Source organism: Eschrichtius robustus, chromosome 16 (genome assembly GCF_028021215.1).
Source record: "Eschrichtius robustus isolate mEscRob2 chromosome 16, mEscRob2.pri, whole genome shotgun sequence".
NCBI classification, from domain to species: domain Eukaryota; kingdom Metazoa; phylum Chordata; class Mammalia; order Artiodactyla; family Eschrichtiidae; genus Eschrichtius; species Eschrichtius robustus.
This window is the reverse complement of record NC_090839.1, coordinates 78,650,434-78,666,668: the sequence shown is the minus strand read 5'-3', so window position 1 is coordinate 78,666,668 and position 16,235 is coordinate 78,650,434. Positions and strand designations below refer to the sequence as shown.

The 16,235-nt window shown below is 41.6% G+C and overlaps 2 protein-coding genes across 4 annotated transcripts in view; one reads left to right on the top strand and one right to left on the bottom strand.

The window, feature by feature from the left end:
* The window catches only part of LOC137778715 (S-adenosyl-L-methionine-dependent tRNA 4-demethylwyosine synthase TYW1), a 206,782-nt gene extending 198,980 nt beyond the window's left edge, over positions 1 to 7,802 (bottom strand). For all 3 annotated transcript variants that reach the window (XM_068565973.1, XM_068565972.1, XM_068565971.1), the window contains exons 1-4: positions 7,640 to 7,802; positions 6,720 to 6,847; positions 5,629 to 5,766; positions 98 to 199 (exon numbers count right to left, since the gene is read on the bottom strand). In XM_068565973.1, the coding sequence (XP_068422074.1) occupies positions 98 to 199; positions 5,629 to 5,766; positions 6,720 to 6,847; positions 7,640 to 7,643 (372 nt within the window). In that variant the 5' untranslated portion in view covers positions 7,644 to 7,802. The remainder of the gene's footprint in view (positions 1 to 97; positions 200 to 5,628; positions 5,767 to 6,719; positions 6,848 to 7,639) is intronic.
* A 766-nt stretch (positions 7,803 to 8,568) lies between these two features.
* SBDS (SBDS ribosome maturation factor) lies at positions 8,569 to 14,754 on the top strand. Its single transcript, XM_068565482.1, has 5 exons — positions 8,569 to 8,878; positions 9,524 to 9,653; positions 10,144 to 10,344; positions 12,629 to 12,793; positions 13,633 to 14,754. The coding sequence occupies exons 1-5, from the start codon at positions 8,751 to 8,753 to the stop codon at positions 13,759 to 13,761; spliced, it is 753 nt and encodes a 250-aa protein (XP_068421583.1). The 5' UTR covers positions 8,569 to 8,750; the 3' UTR covers positions 13,762 to 14,754.
* The last annotated feature ends 1,481 nt before the right edge of the window (positions 14,755 to 16,235 follow it).

Here is a 16,235-nt window from a genome sequence, read left to right as displayed (position 1 = left end):
AATTAAATTTATTCTGAAGAGTCTGTTTATCCCAGAACACAGGAGGTCAATTAAATTTGAAAGTTGTGATTGAAGGAAAAATAAGACAATTACCAACCTCTTCTACTAGATGGTCATCTGGGTCATATTCCTTCAGATTAATAACTGCCACAGGCAGATCAAGGGAGCTAACTGCTTCGGCAAGAACTGTCGCAAATCCCTGATAGGAGGGAAAAAAATCAAATAAAGTCTTCAATAAGCTAAATAAATGAAAAATACAGTCTTCATTTATTCCTGTTGACAAGGTAATGAGGCATTTAGCATGAAAAGCTTTTCCGGTGACTGACATGTAACACCATCAACACAAATTCTATTCTTATTTCTACCATTTTCTCAAGCATCTTTACAGAGACCAATCACTCAGCTGTGTTGTTCTCACTCTACAAGTACATATGTGGGATTATCTGTACTTGTAGACATTTCGGCTGCTTTGCCCCACTAGAATAAACATATAGACGGAGAAGAAATACCAAAGAGGGAAGAGAGTGGGAAATATGAGAACTGTGAGCACATTTCTGGAAGACAGAAAGCAGAAAGCAGCAGGCTGACAGACCGAAGAAAGCCTCGGGGGAGACAGAGAACCAGAGGGGCTCTGGGATCAGTCAGTCACGGGGGCAAAAATGGGAGGGAGCAGTGGGCCAAAGAAGACCCTGGGGCATACAGAGAATCTGTATCATATGGGACCGGTGCACACAGAGCCTCAGCGACACTCACCTTTTACCCCCAGGCAGACTCCTGCTACTCTCTTCTCCAAACAAAATGAACCAAATGGTTGGGGAAGGCTACAACTTCTAGCCAGATGTTGGCACCCCAGGGAATTCTCTTCCTCTTTCTGGCCTGGTAGCCTAACACTTGGCTCGTCACCTGCCAGGACTAAAGCTCAGCCTGCCCTCGCCATTTACTAGGCATCCACCAGGCCAGTCTCAGCTCTGGGCGATATTACCCAACAGGGAACAAGGCACACATGTTCCCTGCCCTTAAGGAGCATCAAGGAACATCCTCAAGGAGATGTTCTAATGGACAGAGAGAGAATAAACACACAAATGAGAAAATACACAGTATATCAGATGGTGATCAGTGCTGTGGAGGAAAAGAGGATAAGGGGTAAAAATGCGGTATTGGAGGCATGGGGAGAGTCGTTATTTTACATAAGGAGGGTCAGGACAGGTATATAGAATAAAAAATAAATATTTGGTCTTTGTCTCCAGGGAGCTCGTAGAGCTCCTAAAATCCTTGGAACTTGCTGTCTTTGGTATGTTAATGAGATGACTCATTGGGGTTGCGGAGGGGGACTAGGTAGCTTCAGGATGGGGGCTGGTCAGCGGAAAACCAACGCTGGGATTAAAGGCTTAGAACTTTCAACATCTTCTCTCCCTGTGGGGAGGGGAGGGGAGGGGTGGCAGGAGATGAAGTTCAATCAGATATGGTCGATGACTTAATCAGTCATGCTTACGTAATGAAATCTCCATAAAAAACCCTAAATGACAGGGGTTGGGGGACACATTGATATGCCTAGGAGGTGGCACGTCAAAATAGGACACAGAAGCTCTGTACCGCCCCTCCCCCCAGGACCTGCCCCATCATCTCTCCCATTTGTCTCTTTCTGAGTTGTATCCATTATGATAAACCAGTAGACTAAGCAAAGCAATTCCCTGCATTCTGTGAGTCATTCTAGGGAATTAGCAAACCTACGAAGGAGACTGTGGGAACCCGTGAATGTATAGCTGGCCAGTCAGGAGTACACATGGCCCCTGGGACTTGTGACTGGTGTCTGAGGTGGGGACAATCTGACAATAACTCGGGTAGATAGTACCAGAATCGGAAAATAGGTGTGGGAAAACAACTATTTGGTGTCAGACAACACTGCCACAGGCCTCAAAAATAAAGACTTGAGCAAAACCTGAAGGAAGTGAGAGAGCAAGCCAGAGGCTATCCCCAGCAGAGGGACGTGTAAGTGAAAAGGCCCAAATGTGCGAGCACACTTGGCAAGGAGGTTAATAAGACTGGAGGGGGGGGACCAAGGACATGAGGTAAAGGAGATGGTGGAGACCCAGAAGGCAGGGCCTCTTGGCCACCATGGGGGCTTTGGCATTTGCTTTAAGTGAATGAGGGAGTCACTGCACGGTGTTAAGCCGAGATGATTAACACCATTTCGCCTAAGTTCTCATGGTCCCTGTGGTTGCTGGGACGGGCTGAACAAAGGAGGCTGAGGATGAGATGACCGCAGTAACCCAGACGAAATATGAGGGAGGCTGGCTTAGGCCGGGGCAGCAGCAGTGAAGGCGGTAAGAAGTGACTGGAATCAGGATCTATTCTGAAAGTAGAACACGCAGCATGTGCTGACAGACTGGATGTGGGTAGTAAGAAAAAGAGAGAAGTCAAAGGTTTTTTTGAACTGGGCAACTGGAAGGATGCAGTTGCCATTTATCGGAATGGGAAAAATTAGAGGTGGAAGAGGTTTGGGCAGAAAATCGGGAGTTTAGTTGTGAGCACACTAATTCTGAGTCGCCTACTACACATCCATCCACATGAAGATCTAAGATAGATAGGCAGCTGGGGATGAGTGTCTGGGGTTGAGAGGAAAAGTTCAGATTAGAAACATACATTTAGAGGCCATCATCTACTACAGGGATCAGCACACTAGGGCCTGCAGGCCAGATCCGGCCCTCTGTCTTTATAAGTAAAGGTTACTGGAATACAGTCATGCTCATTTATTTACACATGGTCCATGGCTGCTTTCACACGACATCAGCGGAGCTGAACAGCTGCAACAAAGACCATACGCCTTGCAAAACCTGAAAACCTAAAAAACATATGTAAACTAAAATATCTAGCCCTTTACAGAAAAACTCTGTCAAATTCTAATAAATAGAACTGAAAGCTCTAGATAACAAGATCCCTTAGAGAGTGAAGTGAGTGCAGATAAAGACATAGTCTCAAGAACTGTGCCCTGGGACGCTCCTATCTTTGGAGGGCAAGAAGATGAGGAGAAATCCGCAAATGATAGTGAGGCAGACTAGCCTCAGCAGAGGAGGAGGAGAACCTAGAGAAGAGTGTCCCAAAAGTTCAATGGAGAAAGTACGTCAACAAGGAAGGAGTTGTCGTGCAGCTAAGAGGCCAAGTAAGATGAAGACTGAGAATTAATTAGCAACATGAAAGTCACTGGGAGCAGGCTGGGGCACACAAGCCTAACTGGAGTGGGTCAAGAAAGACAGGAGTAGAGAAATTAGAGACAGCAAGCACAGACAACACTTTCAAGGAGTAATACTATTAAAAAAAAAAAAAAAAATTGAGGTGGTAGTTAGAGGGAGATGTGAGGTAGATAGGTCACCTGGCATACCCTGACCCACCTTGCACACAGCATACAGTGAGAACTTACAACTAGAGAAAACAAGTCTATTTACACAGTTAACAGAGAAAATCCACTACCCCATCATTCCATCCTAAATATGAACAGAAAACCACGGATCACCAAGACCATGATGAGAACAAGTGACAGGAAAGAGAAATAGCAGCAGCAGAAACATGGAGGAAGCAGATAAATCCGAGAACCGAAAAAGGAACTCACTGAAATATATTCTTAGATTATGAAAAAGATGCAACAGAAATTGAACAGAATGGCATTTTTGCAATTAAAAACATTATAGCTGAACTAAAACATTCAAAAAAAAGGTTTGGAATTGAAATCCAAGAACCCAGAACAGAAAGAAAGTTACCAAAAGTTATGAGAGAGGATTTGAGACACAGAAGACCATCCAAAGGGTCCAACATCCAACTAACCGAGTAGAACAGAGAAAACAGAAGGGAAAGAAGTTTACCCAAGAAATATTAGCAGAATTAATGCACACAAATTTTCAAAACAAAACAGCCCAAGTATACAATACAATGGCTGAAAAAGACCCAACCTAGACACTATCTCACAAAAGCTCCAAACATCTAGGACAAAGGAATGATTCTAAAAGCTTCCAGGGGGCTTCCCTGGTGGCGCAGTGGTTAAGAATCCATCTGCCAATGCAGGGGACACGGGTTCGAGCCCTGGTCCGTGAAGATCCCACATGCCGCGGAACAACTAAGCCCGTTAGCCACAACTACTGAGCCTGCGCTCTAGAGCCCACGAGTCACAACTACGGAACCCGCGCACCACAACTACTGAAGCCCGCACACCTAGAGACCATGCTCTGCAACAAGAGAAGTCACCGCAATGAGAAGCCCGCACACGCCCGCGCACCACAACAAAGAGTAGCCCCCTCTCGCCGCAACTAGAGAAAGCCCGCATGCAGTAATGAAGACCCAATGCAGCCAAAGTAAATAAAATAAAAAATAAATAAATTTATTAAAAAAAATAAAATAAAAGGATGTGATGCCCTCAAAGTTGTAAGAAAAGAATTTTGCCCGAGTCTTCTATACCAAGCCAAATACAAATCAATCAAATGTGAAAGCCAAATAGAGAAATTCAGATGGCACAGCTTTAAGAAGGGGGGCCATTTAACTCATATCAACAATGATGTGGGCAACAATATTAAGCCGCTGAGATCTGAGGAACTGACTAATACAAGGAGTCAATAACTTTTATCTAACTTGATTAATCTAGAAACATGGCAGAAGGAGGTTCAATAAATAACCCTCAGAGGAATTAAAAACAGAAATATCAATAGTTCAAATAGATTCTCTGAAGAGTACTTTTCATTATGAACCCTCTGTACACCTGGATTTGTTACCATCTGCAAGTATTAATTTGATCTTTTAAAAAAACGTAAAAGCGGGCATAAAAGAGAGGCTAGGAATGAGATCTTCTATGAGTAACATAAAAGGACTTTGTTTCCGCAGCTCAGATGCCTTTCTAATGTTTCTTCCAGTTTCCTGCCTCTGCTGCTTAAGGTTGAACTTAACTATAAGTGACCTTCGATTATGACACACACAACAAAATACTGAAAACCTTTTAAAAAGTAGTATTTTACAAAACATCCACGAGAGGGCAGTAAAACCCTCTTTAATACTCTACCAAAATAACGACAAGGAATTCTGTTTTTAATTCATTTTCATGTTAGGCTTAGAATCTTTTCCTAGAAAGCAATAAATAGCTGTGACCTTTATAATAAAGAAGCAGGCAGTATCTAGATACAATTAAAGCATCTTTCAGCTATGTATCTGCAGCCGGTATCTATACAGTATTCAATGTATATTGTTAACACTTTTAACACTATGAGAAATCAAAATACATTTCATTAAATAGATGTGTGAAGTTGTGAACGTCAGGGTCCATACTGGACATACTGCTGCCATTTTTCACTATCCCCTACTTCTATACACAGTAATGGACTTGGAACTCCAAGTCTCCATTCTGCTGAGCAGAAGCAAGCTTCAGAACAAAGACCCTGCATGACAGTGACCACCAGACACCCCCAATCAGCTGAAATTGAGATGAAACCCACCCACCACCCCAGAAAGGAAAAATGTATGCTGTAAAAAGGAAAAACAAAGATGAAAAAAGATTAGAAGATCAATTCAGTTCACTACTAAAGAATACTTTTCAGAAATTTTCTTAAAAGATCAGGAGACCCAATGAAAAGTGTCATTATAAGTTCTTACCTTTGCTGTGCCAGTCTGAGAACCATAGAAAATCTTCACTCCAGACACAAAGACTTCCTTCTTTTGAAGAGAGATATAGCCATTTGTCATCAAATCCCGAGATGCTTTTGGAACGGTTTTCTCCTGTGAGTTTTTGTTCTTGAAATAAACACAAAATCCATCAAGTTTGAATATTTTCCCAACTTCATTAGGGATGAAAATTATCAATCGCTCAGATACTGACCCATTTTATTGTTCTCTTAATCTTTCGATTGTACTCCTCAAATATTAACCCCTTGGTATAATTAGGTCCTTTAAAAGCAGGGCCCTCATTTCTTAAGACTATAATGATTCCCATTCCTTCCAGGATAAAACTACACGTACTTTCACCCATAATGTGTTGTAGTGGAATAATAGTAGAAACTTATTTTCTGATTCTTAATTACTGGAAAGAAAAGAGAAGACTACTACCCCTTAAGGGTGCTAAGCAGATTTGGGTTTTTTGCAAAAGTTTAATTTTTCATTACAAAACCTTTCTGTATCTTAACAATGAGACTTCCACAGCCCATCAAAGAAAAGGTAAATAACTTAGTCTATAAAAACTGACAAGAAAAATTTCTTGGCATTGAAAAACTATTTCTAGAGACCAAACATAAAAGTGATCGAAAGTTCCTTTTAGAATTTCTATATTTTTCTGGAAGCCTTAGAAAATCTGCACTCTGCATTCTCTATAAAATTTGATGCCAAATACTCTCCTAGAAAAAGTAACTCCACTTGGGTTTCCCTGGTGGCACAGTGGTAAAGAATCCGCCTGCTAATGCAAGGGACACGGGTTCAAGCCCCGGCCCAGGAAGATCCCACAGGCTACGGAGCAACTAAGCCCGTGTGCCACAACTACTGAGGCTGCATGCCGCAACTACTGAAGCCTGCGTGCCTAGAGCCTGTGCTCCGTAACAAGAGAAGCTACCACAATGAGAAGCCCGCGCACCACAACGAAGAGTAGCCCCCGCTCGCCGTAACTAGAGAAAGCCCACACGCGACGAAGACTCAACACGGCCAAAAATAAATAAATATATATATATGGAAAAAAAAAAAAAAGTAACTCCACTTACCTGCTTTCTGATGACAATCTGGAAACAAAGCCAAAGGCTAAAGCCAAAGGCAAAGCCCAAATATATGTAAAACCTGTTTATCCATAACGATATTAGAGATGAGAAGTCCCACATATCCAAAGAAGGATCTAAATTTAAAATGACACATGTAAGTAATTTTATTTGAAGTTACATATACAGTGATGCCCACTCTTATTTTAAGGAAAAAGAAAAAAAAGAAAAACCAACCTTCATATTCAACAACCCCACTAAGAAATCTATAAAAAGCAACTCTAATAAAAACAAAACACTGTGATATGTAATATAATTGTCATAATGATAATGCTAATTCAAAAGAAGAATATAAAATTTTATCTTCATTTGAATATAGCGATTGGAAAAGAAGGGAACATAAAGTCAAAACACTTTATGTGGAATTATGAGTTAATTTTGCTTTGTTACGCTGCTCCATAAGGAAAATAACACTAAACGTATTCCTCTTTTTTTGACTTTATTTTGAGAGACGCACAGCTACTTGCAAAGGGTCCTCAAATAATTGACCTCAAGTCCCACTTTTTTTTAAGGGAGATATGGATGGACCTGGCCTCAAATGCTGAACCTGGGGGTAATTTCAAAAGGCGAAGTCTAAGATTCGAGGTTTACAGGTGCTACTCCTGGAAAGGACCAAAAGTCCTCAACCCACGTGGGTAAGGGGGAGACAGTTTTCTCTGTCTTTTGCTTGAGGTTAGAAGCATAGTTCTAAACTCATCTCCTAGCCTCAAAAGGCAAAAGCCAGGTCACGAGCAGTCCTCCCTTGCCCCCAGCGGCACCGGTCCCGGGCTGACAAGGGCAACATACTCTGGAGGAAGGGGCCCGAGGGTCTCAAAAAAACGGTTTCCTCCCTTCCCACCCCACGAACCTTACCCGCCTGGGGACCTTACCCATTCTCCTCAGAGCCCGAGCCCTGCGGCCCAACAAGACACCAGGACTGCGGACCTAAGAAACTTATTGTCCGGCGTGGATACTGGGAAACTACCAGAAATACCTCGCAGCATTAGCTGGGTGCCCACAGTCGGAGGACCGGGGGGCAGCCATGCCACTCGCAGACCTGTCCGGATTGGCTCAGAGGAGGAAGGGGGCGGGCCCAGAGGAAAGCACCGCCCACAGATCCCGGCGAGGAAGTGGGAGCGCTCCCTGCGGCTCAGGAATCCGCGCTTGAGAGTTGGGGGCGAATCCAGACAGAAGCAGGGAAAAAAGGTGGGGGAGGGAAAGGCGGCGTTAATAGACTAAGGGCATCGTCAACCGAATGCAATCTGTGAGCCTGTTTGAATCTCATTTGAAACACACCGACTGTAAAAAGGCATTATTTAGGGGAAATTTGATTATGGACTAGCTATGAGACGCTATTAAGGAATTATGGTTAATCTCGTTGGGTGTATTTGTTAGTTTAGACAAGTATTTACAGCTAAAACCTTACGATGATTTATTTTAAAATACTCCAACAAAAAAAAAAATGAGGGAGAATGAAACAAGAACGGCAAAATGTTGAAAATTGTTGAAGCGGGGTGATCGGTACATGGCAGTTCGTTACACTTTTTTCTCTACGTTTTTTGTTAAAATTTTTCTATAACGAAAGGGTAATGTGGGCGTGGCCCGCAACTCCGCGGAACTGTGAGGCGCCCGGCACTGAGTTTCCACCCGGTCACCAAACATTAGCTCCACCAACCAATCAGAGCTCTTTCGTTCATTCTGGAAAGAAAATTACGTCAAGGAAGAGCCCCTCTCTTTCCGGGCGCGGAACAGTGTCGTAAAAGCCACAATGCGCAGGCGTTCTAGCTCCCTCCTCCGCGCCCGGTTGTCGCAACACCTGACGCCTGCGCAGTAAGTTGCGTGGGTGTATTGTGGCGGCAGAGTTAGTCACGGTGCTGCGCAGTCTGCGGGCGTTACTGTGCCGCGCGCCGCCGGGTGGTTATATCGAGGCTCAGTTGGCCCTCAGGCAGGCAGCGGGGGTCTGCCTTGGTTCTTCGGACCCAAGGTCTGTGAGCGGCCACGATGTCGATCTTCACCCCCACCAACCAGATCCGCCTGACCAATGTGGCCGTAGTACGAATGAAGCGAGCCGGAAAGCGCTTCGAAATCGCCTGCTACAAAAACAAAGTCGTAGGCTGGCGGAGCGGCGTGTGAGTGACACTCTCCCTCTGGGCCCTGGCCGGAGCTGGTAGCCTCGAAGGCGGCCTCCCTCTGGTCGTCTAACGAATAGGCCCAGCTGGGGTCTCGTCAGGGAAGGAAATGGGAAACTTACTCCTGCTGCCCGGGCTTAGGGTCTAAACCAGACGTTCCCTTTTTTTTTGTTTGGTCGGTTTGGTTTGGGGCTTGGTTTGACTTTGCTTCGCGGGTGTCATAAAAAGCCACAGCCAAGAAACCCTCATAATTGTGGTCCTTTTGTCAGAATAATGATCAAGGCAAAGGGCCTGGTCTTTCAGGTGCATCTATAGTTCCTGCGTTTGTCGCAGATCTCAGCCCAGTAGTTTCAGCGAAGTGCGTAAGGTCTTCACTGCTGCCATCTAGGGGCTGGAATTCCTTGGCAGCAGCCGGACCCCACCCTTCAGTGATTGCACACATATTCCCGCGACGTTTTTCACCTCTGAGTAACTGCGAATACAAATGGAGTTCTGGATTACGAAATGGTCCCCTGGAACCGAGGGTCATTTAGGAGTATTTGTTGTTTCTTACTATTCATATCGTCTCCGTCTTGTATTTAAATATGAATGAACTTCGAAGTTTCAAGCATACTCACTTAGGACTTTCTCTCCTGTCCTCCCAAGGGAAAAAGACCTTGATGAAGTTCTGCAGACCCACTCAGTGTTTGTAAATGTCTCTAAAGGTCAGGTTGCAAGGAAGGAAGATCTCATCAGTGCGTTTGGAACAGATGACCAGACTGAAATCTGTAAGCAGGTGGGTTCTAACAGTTGCAGCATAATTGACCCTAATATCCATTAGTATTAGAGGTATGTTAAACTTTAAAGTAGTATTTTTTTGGAGTGAACAGTTACTATGCAATAATTCGATCTGTGCAACATCACTTTTAATAATTCAGGACGTGGATATTTTTTGCCAAAGCCTCCAGGAATCAGATTTCCTACTAAACTGTCTTATTTTGTCCATTTATATATTTTTAGTGTTATATACCTGAAAAAAGAATTCCTTTTCAAGTATTTCATCACTTACACCCTCTGCTAAGATTACCTTTACCCCGTCCCCCATCTAAATAAGTAAGATTTTGGAGCAAGATAATCCCTTTAGGCAAAGCTCAAGTTATTACCAAATATCAGTAGCTGAAGAGGATGAAATTTAATTTTCTCCCCAGTTATTAATTCCTGTGGTTAGTTAACAAATAGGGTGGAATAAAGACATTACTTTTCTTAAACTTGTTGGGTTTTTTAAGATTTTGACTAAAGGAGAGGTTCAAGTGTCAGATAAAGAACGGCACACACAGCTGGAGCAGATGTTTAGGGACATTGCAACTATTGTGGCCGACAAATGTGTGAACCCTGAAACAAAGAGACCGTACACCGTTATCCTTATTGAGAGAGCCATGAAGGACATCCACTATTCGGTCAAACCCAACAAGAGTACAAAACAGCAGGTGAGTTGTTTTTTTGTTTTTTTTTTTTAATTTTTTAATTTATTATTTATTTATTATTTTTATTTTTGGCTGTGTTGGGTCTTCATTTCTGTGTGAGGGCTTTCTCCAGTTGCGGCGAGTAGGGGCCGCTCTTCATCACGGTGCGCGGGCCTCTCACTATCGCGGCCTCTCTTGTTGCGGAGCACAGGCTCCAGACGCTCAGGCTCAGTAGTTGTGGCTCACGGGCCCAGTTGCTCCGCGGCATGTGGGATCTTCCCAGACCAGGGCTCGAACCCGTGTCCCCTGCATTGGCAGGCAGATTCTCAACCACTGCGCCACCAGGGAAGCCCCCAGGTGAGTTGTTTTTTAATGTCAAAAAGTGTCCGTGAAAATCAGTGTTCTCTGAGGAAAACATTAAAATAGTTGGTCTGTAATAACAAAATGGCACTACTTGGAAGCAAGTGGGAAGAGGTTTGGGGTAGAGGGGAGGGGAACGATGGAGGTTGTAGAGAGGAGTGATGGACTTTGTGTTTTAACTAAACACAAATATACTAGGACTCTCACCTTCCTATCCAAGTCAGACCTTTAAAGATAAAACTTGGATTCTTCCAACAAGGACCTACTGTATAGCACAGGGAACTTGGCTCAATATTCTGTAATAACCTAAATGGGAAAAGAATTTGAAAAAGAATAGATACTTGTATGGGTATAACTGAATCCCTTTGCTGTACACCTGTAGCTAACACATCATTGTTAATCAACTATACTCCAATATAAAATAAAAAATGTTTTTACAAAGATAAAACTTGCATTTTTAAAGCATCATTTTAACCCCAGTTGTTAGATTTTTTTTTTAATTATTTATTTATTTTTATTTATTTATTTATTTATTTATTTATTTATTTATTTATGGCTGTGTTGGGTCTTCGTTTTTGTGCGAGGGCTTTCTCTAGTTGCGGCAAGCGGGGGCCACTCTTCATCGCGGTGCGCGGGCCTCTCACTATCGCGGCCTCTCTTGTTGCGGAGCACAGGCTCCAGACGCGCAGGCTCAGTAATTGTGGCTCACGGGCCTAGCTGCTCCGCGGCATGTGGGATCTTCCCAGACCAGGGCTCGAACCCGTGTCCCCTGCATTGGCAGGCAGATTCTCAACCGCTGCGCCACCAGGGAAGCCCCTAGATTTTTTTTTTAATGTTTGTATAATACATACACTACAAAAGTCACCCATTTAAAGCCTACAATTCAGTCGTATACTCACAAAGTTTTTGCACCCTTCCCTGCTACCTAATTTGAGAACATTTCATCACTCCAAAATGAAACCCTGTACCTGTTGGCAGTCACTTCTCATTCCCCTGTCTCATAAGGAGGGAATAAGGCAACTGCAAATGTTATTTCTGTTTTTATTGACTTGTCTATTCTGCACATTTCATATAAATGGAGTCATACAGTATGTGGCCCTTTCAAGGTTAATCCATGTTGTAGCATCTATCAGTACTTTTTTCCTTCTTAGGACTGAATAATAGTTCATTGTATGGAAATACCACCTTTTGTTCATTCATCGGTTGGTGGACATTTGGGTTGTTCCCACTTTTTAGCTACCATGAATAATGCTGCTATGAAATTGATTACAAATTTTTGTGTGGACGTATGTTTCCATTTCTCTATACCGAGAAACAGAATTGCTAGCTCATGTGGTGACTGTATTAACCTTTTGAGGAATTGCTCAGCCAGTTTCCAAAACAGCTGAGCCATTTTACATTTCCACAATCAGTGTACAAGGGTTCCAGTTTCTCCACATCCTCAGTGATGTTTGTTATTGTCCAACTTTTTGATTATAGCCATCCTGGGGGTATTATTCTGGTTTTGATTTGCATTTCCCTAATGACTGATAATTTGCACATATTTTCATGGACATATTGACCCTTTGTCTGTCTTCTTTGGAGAAATCACTCTTCAGATCCTTTGACCATTTTTTAGTTGATTAGTTGTCTCTTCATTATTGAGTTGTAAGAGTTCTTTATATATTTTGGATACTAATACCGTATCAAATGCACGATTTGCCAGTATTTTGTCATATTCTATGGGTTGTCTTTTCACTTTCTTGATAGTTTTTTGAAGAACTAAAGGTTTTAATCTTGAAGCCCAATTTATCTATTTTTTTCCTGTGGTTGCTAATGTTCTTCATGTCATCTAAGAAACCATTGCCCAGTCCAGCTAGATGGAAACTGCTTTGTTTTGAATACCTTCTGCAGTAATGCAGCAGAAGCAGCAAAGAAATTGCAAACGTTTTTAATTTTGTCTTGATAGGCTTTGGAAGTGATAAAGCAGTTAAAGGAGAAAATGAAGATAGAACGTGCTCACATGAGACTTCGGTTCATTGTTCCAGTGAATGAAGGGAAGAAGCTGAAAGAAAAACTCAAGCCACTCATCAAGGTTATAGAAAGTGAAGACTATGGTCAACAGTTAGATATTGTAAGATTAACATACTCTTGTTTCTTTGCTTCCACGTTACCAAAATAGTTTCTTCTCTAGTCATAAATCTGTCACAAACATTTAGAAGGTGTGAACAGTAAGACATTTCCAGAAACATCTTAACTAGAATTAGGTAAGACAGTCAAGGTCTCCGTAGAACCAAATTGTCATTAAGAACACTTATAATTTTTGTTTGCTTTTTTAGTTAAATTATTCATGATAAAATGATTTTGGTCAATGCTCATTTTCGATGAGAGAATATATTTTACAGTGAGTCTTCTATTAATGACTGCTCACCCCGCAGCTTCAGACATCGTGTAAATTCAGCTGTCTGCAAACCCACGTCTTAGAGCTTTACAGCTTCTTGACAAATAAATGAGCTCTAGAGGATTGTTGCGCTTTCCACTGTAGATGTAAAACAACACATCTGACACTCTCTGAAGTTCTAAAATCTTTGCAAAACTTTGCACATGGTTTCTAAATAGGCCTTACACCTCTGTTTTTTTTTTATTCCTTCAAATGTGGATACAAAGAGATGATTTCATTGAACTGTAAATTTTTACGCTAAATCTTAGTGTGAAAAGGACCATAGCCTTACAGCTGAGGAATCTGGAGAAGTCCTCAATAGGGAGAATAATGCCTTGTCACAGAGGCCTGCGTGCATACTTACCGGCAGAGGCTGGACCAGAACCCAGCCCGCCGTCCTGTGCGTTGTCTTATCCGTGGTTGTAGAGAGACCTGGAAAGTATGGTGTGTTTGTCTCATACGAAGTGAAAGCTGTGTCTATCCTATGGTACTGCTCTTCCTCATGTGGTCAACAGCTGTGTTCAATGTTTCAGGTGTGTCTCATCGACCCTGGCTGCTTCCGAGAAATCGATGAGCTCGTAAAAAAGGAGACAAAAGGCAAAGGCTCTTTGGAAGTACTCAATTTGAAAGACGTGGAAGAAGGAGATGAGAAATTGGAGTGACAGTCATCAGTCTCTTCAGCTGTCAAACACTAAAGCATTTTCATTTCCCACAGCCCTGTTTTCTTTCTGTGATCTGCCAAATACTTGCTCAGATGTGTTGACATTTTCCATCTTTGTGGCAAACATGTACACAAAAGGACTTTCCTAAGTAAGTATTATAATGTGGGATTAATTTAGTTTTAATTATCAAATGGGGTTTTAGGCAAAAGTGAAATACAGAGTCCGGAGTAGCATTTTGTTACTGCCTCATGCCTTTGAGCTTTCCAGGGTGAAAGTTATTTGAGACAACTCTTGTGGATAAAAAATAAATTTTGTACATTATAAGAAAATAACTTTGGGAGGATATATCTGTATGACAGAAAGGGAGGATTTGCCAAAAAAGAAAACGTGTAATGTCTTATTTCTACTTAACGAAATGTGTGTATAGGGGTAACTGTCTCGTGACCTAATACAAAGCTTGGATGATGAAAAATAGATAGATTTTCTTGATTTTCTGAAAAATAGATAGATGATGACTGTGCAGGACTTCAATAATATTCATCAAACATGCTGCCATAGCCTAGATTATTCTTGGTAAAAAATACAGCCATTTATTGCTAATTCTTAAAGTTTATAATATATATTACTAGAGTTGAAAATATATGTAATCAGTAAAACCACTGTTTATTTTTGTTAAACTATGGCTTGTATTTCTAGACAGCTTCCTAACTTTTTCTTTTCTCTGCCTCTTGTCTGCTAAAATGGGAGAGTTCTTAGCAGGATTAAACAAGTCAGGAGGAGGAGTGCTCAGAACAGGGCCTGTTCTGTTAAATACCTGGTAAATCTTAGGGATATTATTTGGGATGTAATTGAACTTGAGTGTTTTAGTATTTGAACACTTAAATAGACAATGTGCAAGTTTTTTTAAATCTACTTACCCTCAAAAGAGATAGTCTAGAATACGAAGTAGGGTTTCACTCAAAATAAACATACAGATGTATTTTATGCACAGAAGTTTTTAAGTGAAAAAGAGTTCTTGACTTGAACAGTTCCTGATTGGTTGATTGAAGTCAAACATTTTTCTCATAGTGTTGGAAGAAATATTCTTAAGACACACTTTCTTTAATGCGGAAATTGAACTACTGTTCTGATACAGTCTTCAAGATGACCCCCTCACTGATTCCATTTTACTTACATAGTTTGTTGTTTTACAAAAATGATCTAAACTTGAAGTCCCAGGAAATTATTTTAACCAATGAAGTTTACACTTTATTTCTAGCTTAAACAGTTAAAGCAACGTTTCAGGTCGAAAGTCATAATTACTAAAAATGTTCAAGAGCTGCATCTTGAATAGAGAAAAGATAAATGTTACCATAACATTGCCTTAAGTTTTTCCCATTCTCATACTCATTTCTTCTAAAAAGCTGGAACTTCAAGAAGTGTTAAATGTAGATCAGAGTCATGTTTCTGAACCTATAAAAAATAAAAAAATGTCTACCTTATATTAATCTCATTATTCAGAAGTAGTTAAAAAATTTGGTTCATAATTATCTTCCCAGTAGCACTGCTATAATGGATTACCTTAAGGATTATCGGTTTATTTCGCTTTTTCAATGCAAGCTTTATTGTGTACATTTGGTCAGAATGACGTTTCAGAATTAAACCTCTTCTATTAGCAGAGCTCTTTTCTTTGAAGTTTCCCTTGTACCCATACACAACTATTTGTTCCAGCTTATGTAACCTCATACCACTTTGAAATTCCCTCGTTGGCCTTGATTTTTGCCCTACCTTGTGTTATAGAGAGCTGCTTAAACACCTGCCTGGCACGCTAGATTGTGCGCAGCTCAAGGGCAGGAGATGAGCCAGCTGTGTGTATCCTTCCATGGTTTGGACCTAGTAGTTGTGGAATAAATGTCTGTGGAGTTATAAGCATACTCTCTCGGTGGGGGTCCATGCCATCAGAAGTGAGGACAGCTAATGACTTTTTCAAATCCATCTTTAAAGCTTAATTGAGTTTTTGTCAGCTAAGCCAGAGCCTCCCACCGTTCATACCCATGCATGCTGCTGTGCCGCTGGTGGTTTGTGTCTGCACAGATCCCCTCAGTCCTAAGGGTTTTTATCTCTGCCTGCAAGCAGCCTCTCACATTTACCCCAGGGTAAATACGCACATATTCTGTGGGGCTGTGATAGGGGAAATTGGGTAGCAGCACTCATTATTATAAACAATAGCCACACACATGATTTTAACCTGCATGCTACCATTAAGCCCACGTCATGAGGTCCCTATATGATTTTGGTAGTAGTGCATTTCCTTACTTAGCGTTCTTTGTGTACTTGCTCTTAAATGACTGAAATTTCAAGGTATTGATTATTTGAAAATACTTCTCTGCTGCAGCATATTAGAGGTGATTGTGGATAAATAGTTTGCCACTAACGGCATTTAATGTCTGGGATGATGAAGGCCATTGATTTTCATCTCCACATGTATATTAATG

What these genes read in the sequence shown, in the direction of transcription:
- SBDS (XM_068565482.1), top strand. Translation starts at nt 8,751, where the DNA reads ATGTCGATCTTCACCCCCACCAACCAGATCCGCCTGACCAATGTGGCC. An exon ending in AGACTGAAATCTGTAAGCAG is followed by an intron (nt 9,654 to 10,143) that starts GTGGGTTCTAAC and finishes GGGTTTTTTAAG; the next exon opens with ATTTTGACTAAAGGAGAGGT. An exon ending in ACAAGAGTACAAAACAGCAG is followed by an intron (nt 10,345 to 12,628) that starts GTGAGTTGTTTT and finishes TTGTCTTGATAG; the next exon opens with GCTTTGGAAGTGATAAAGCA.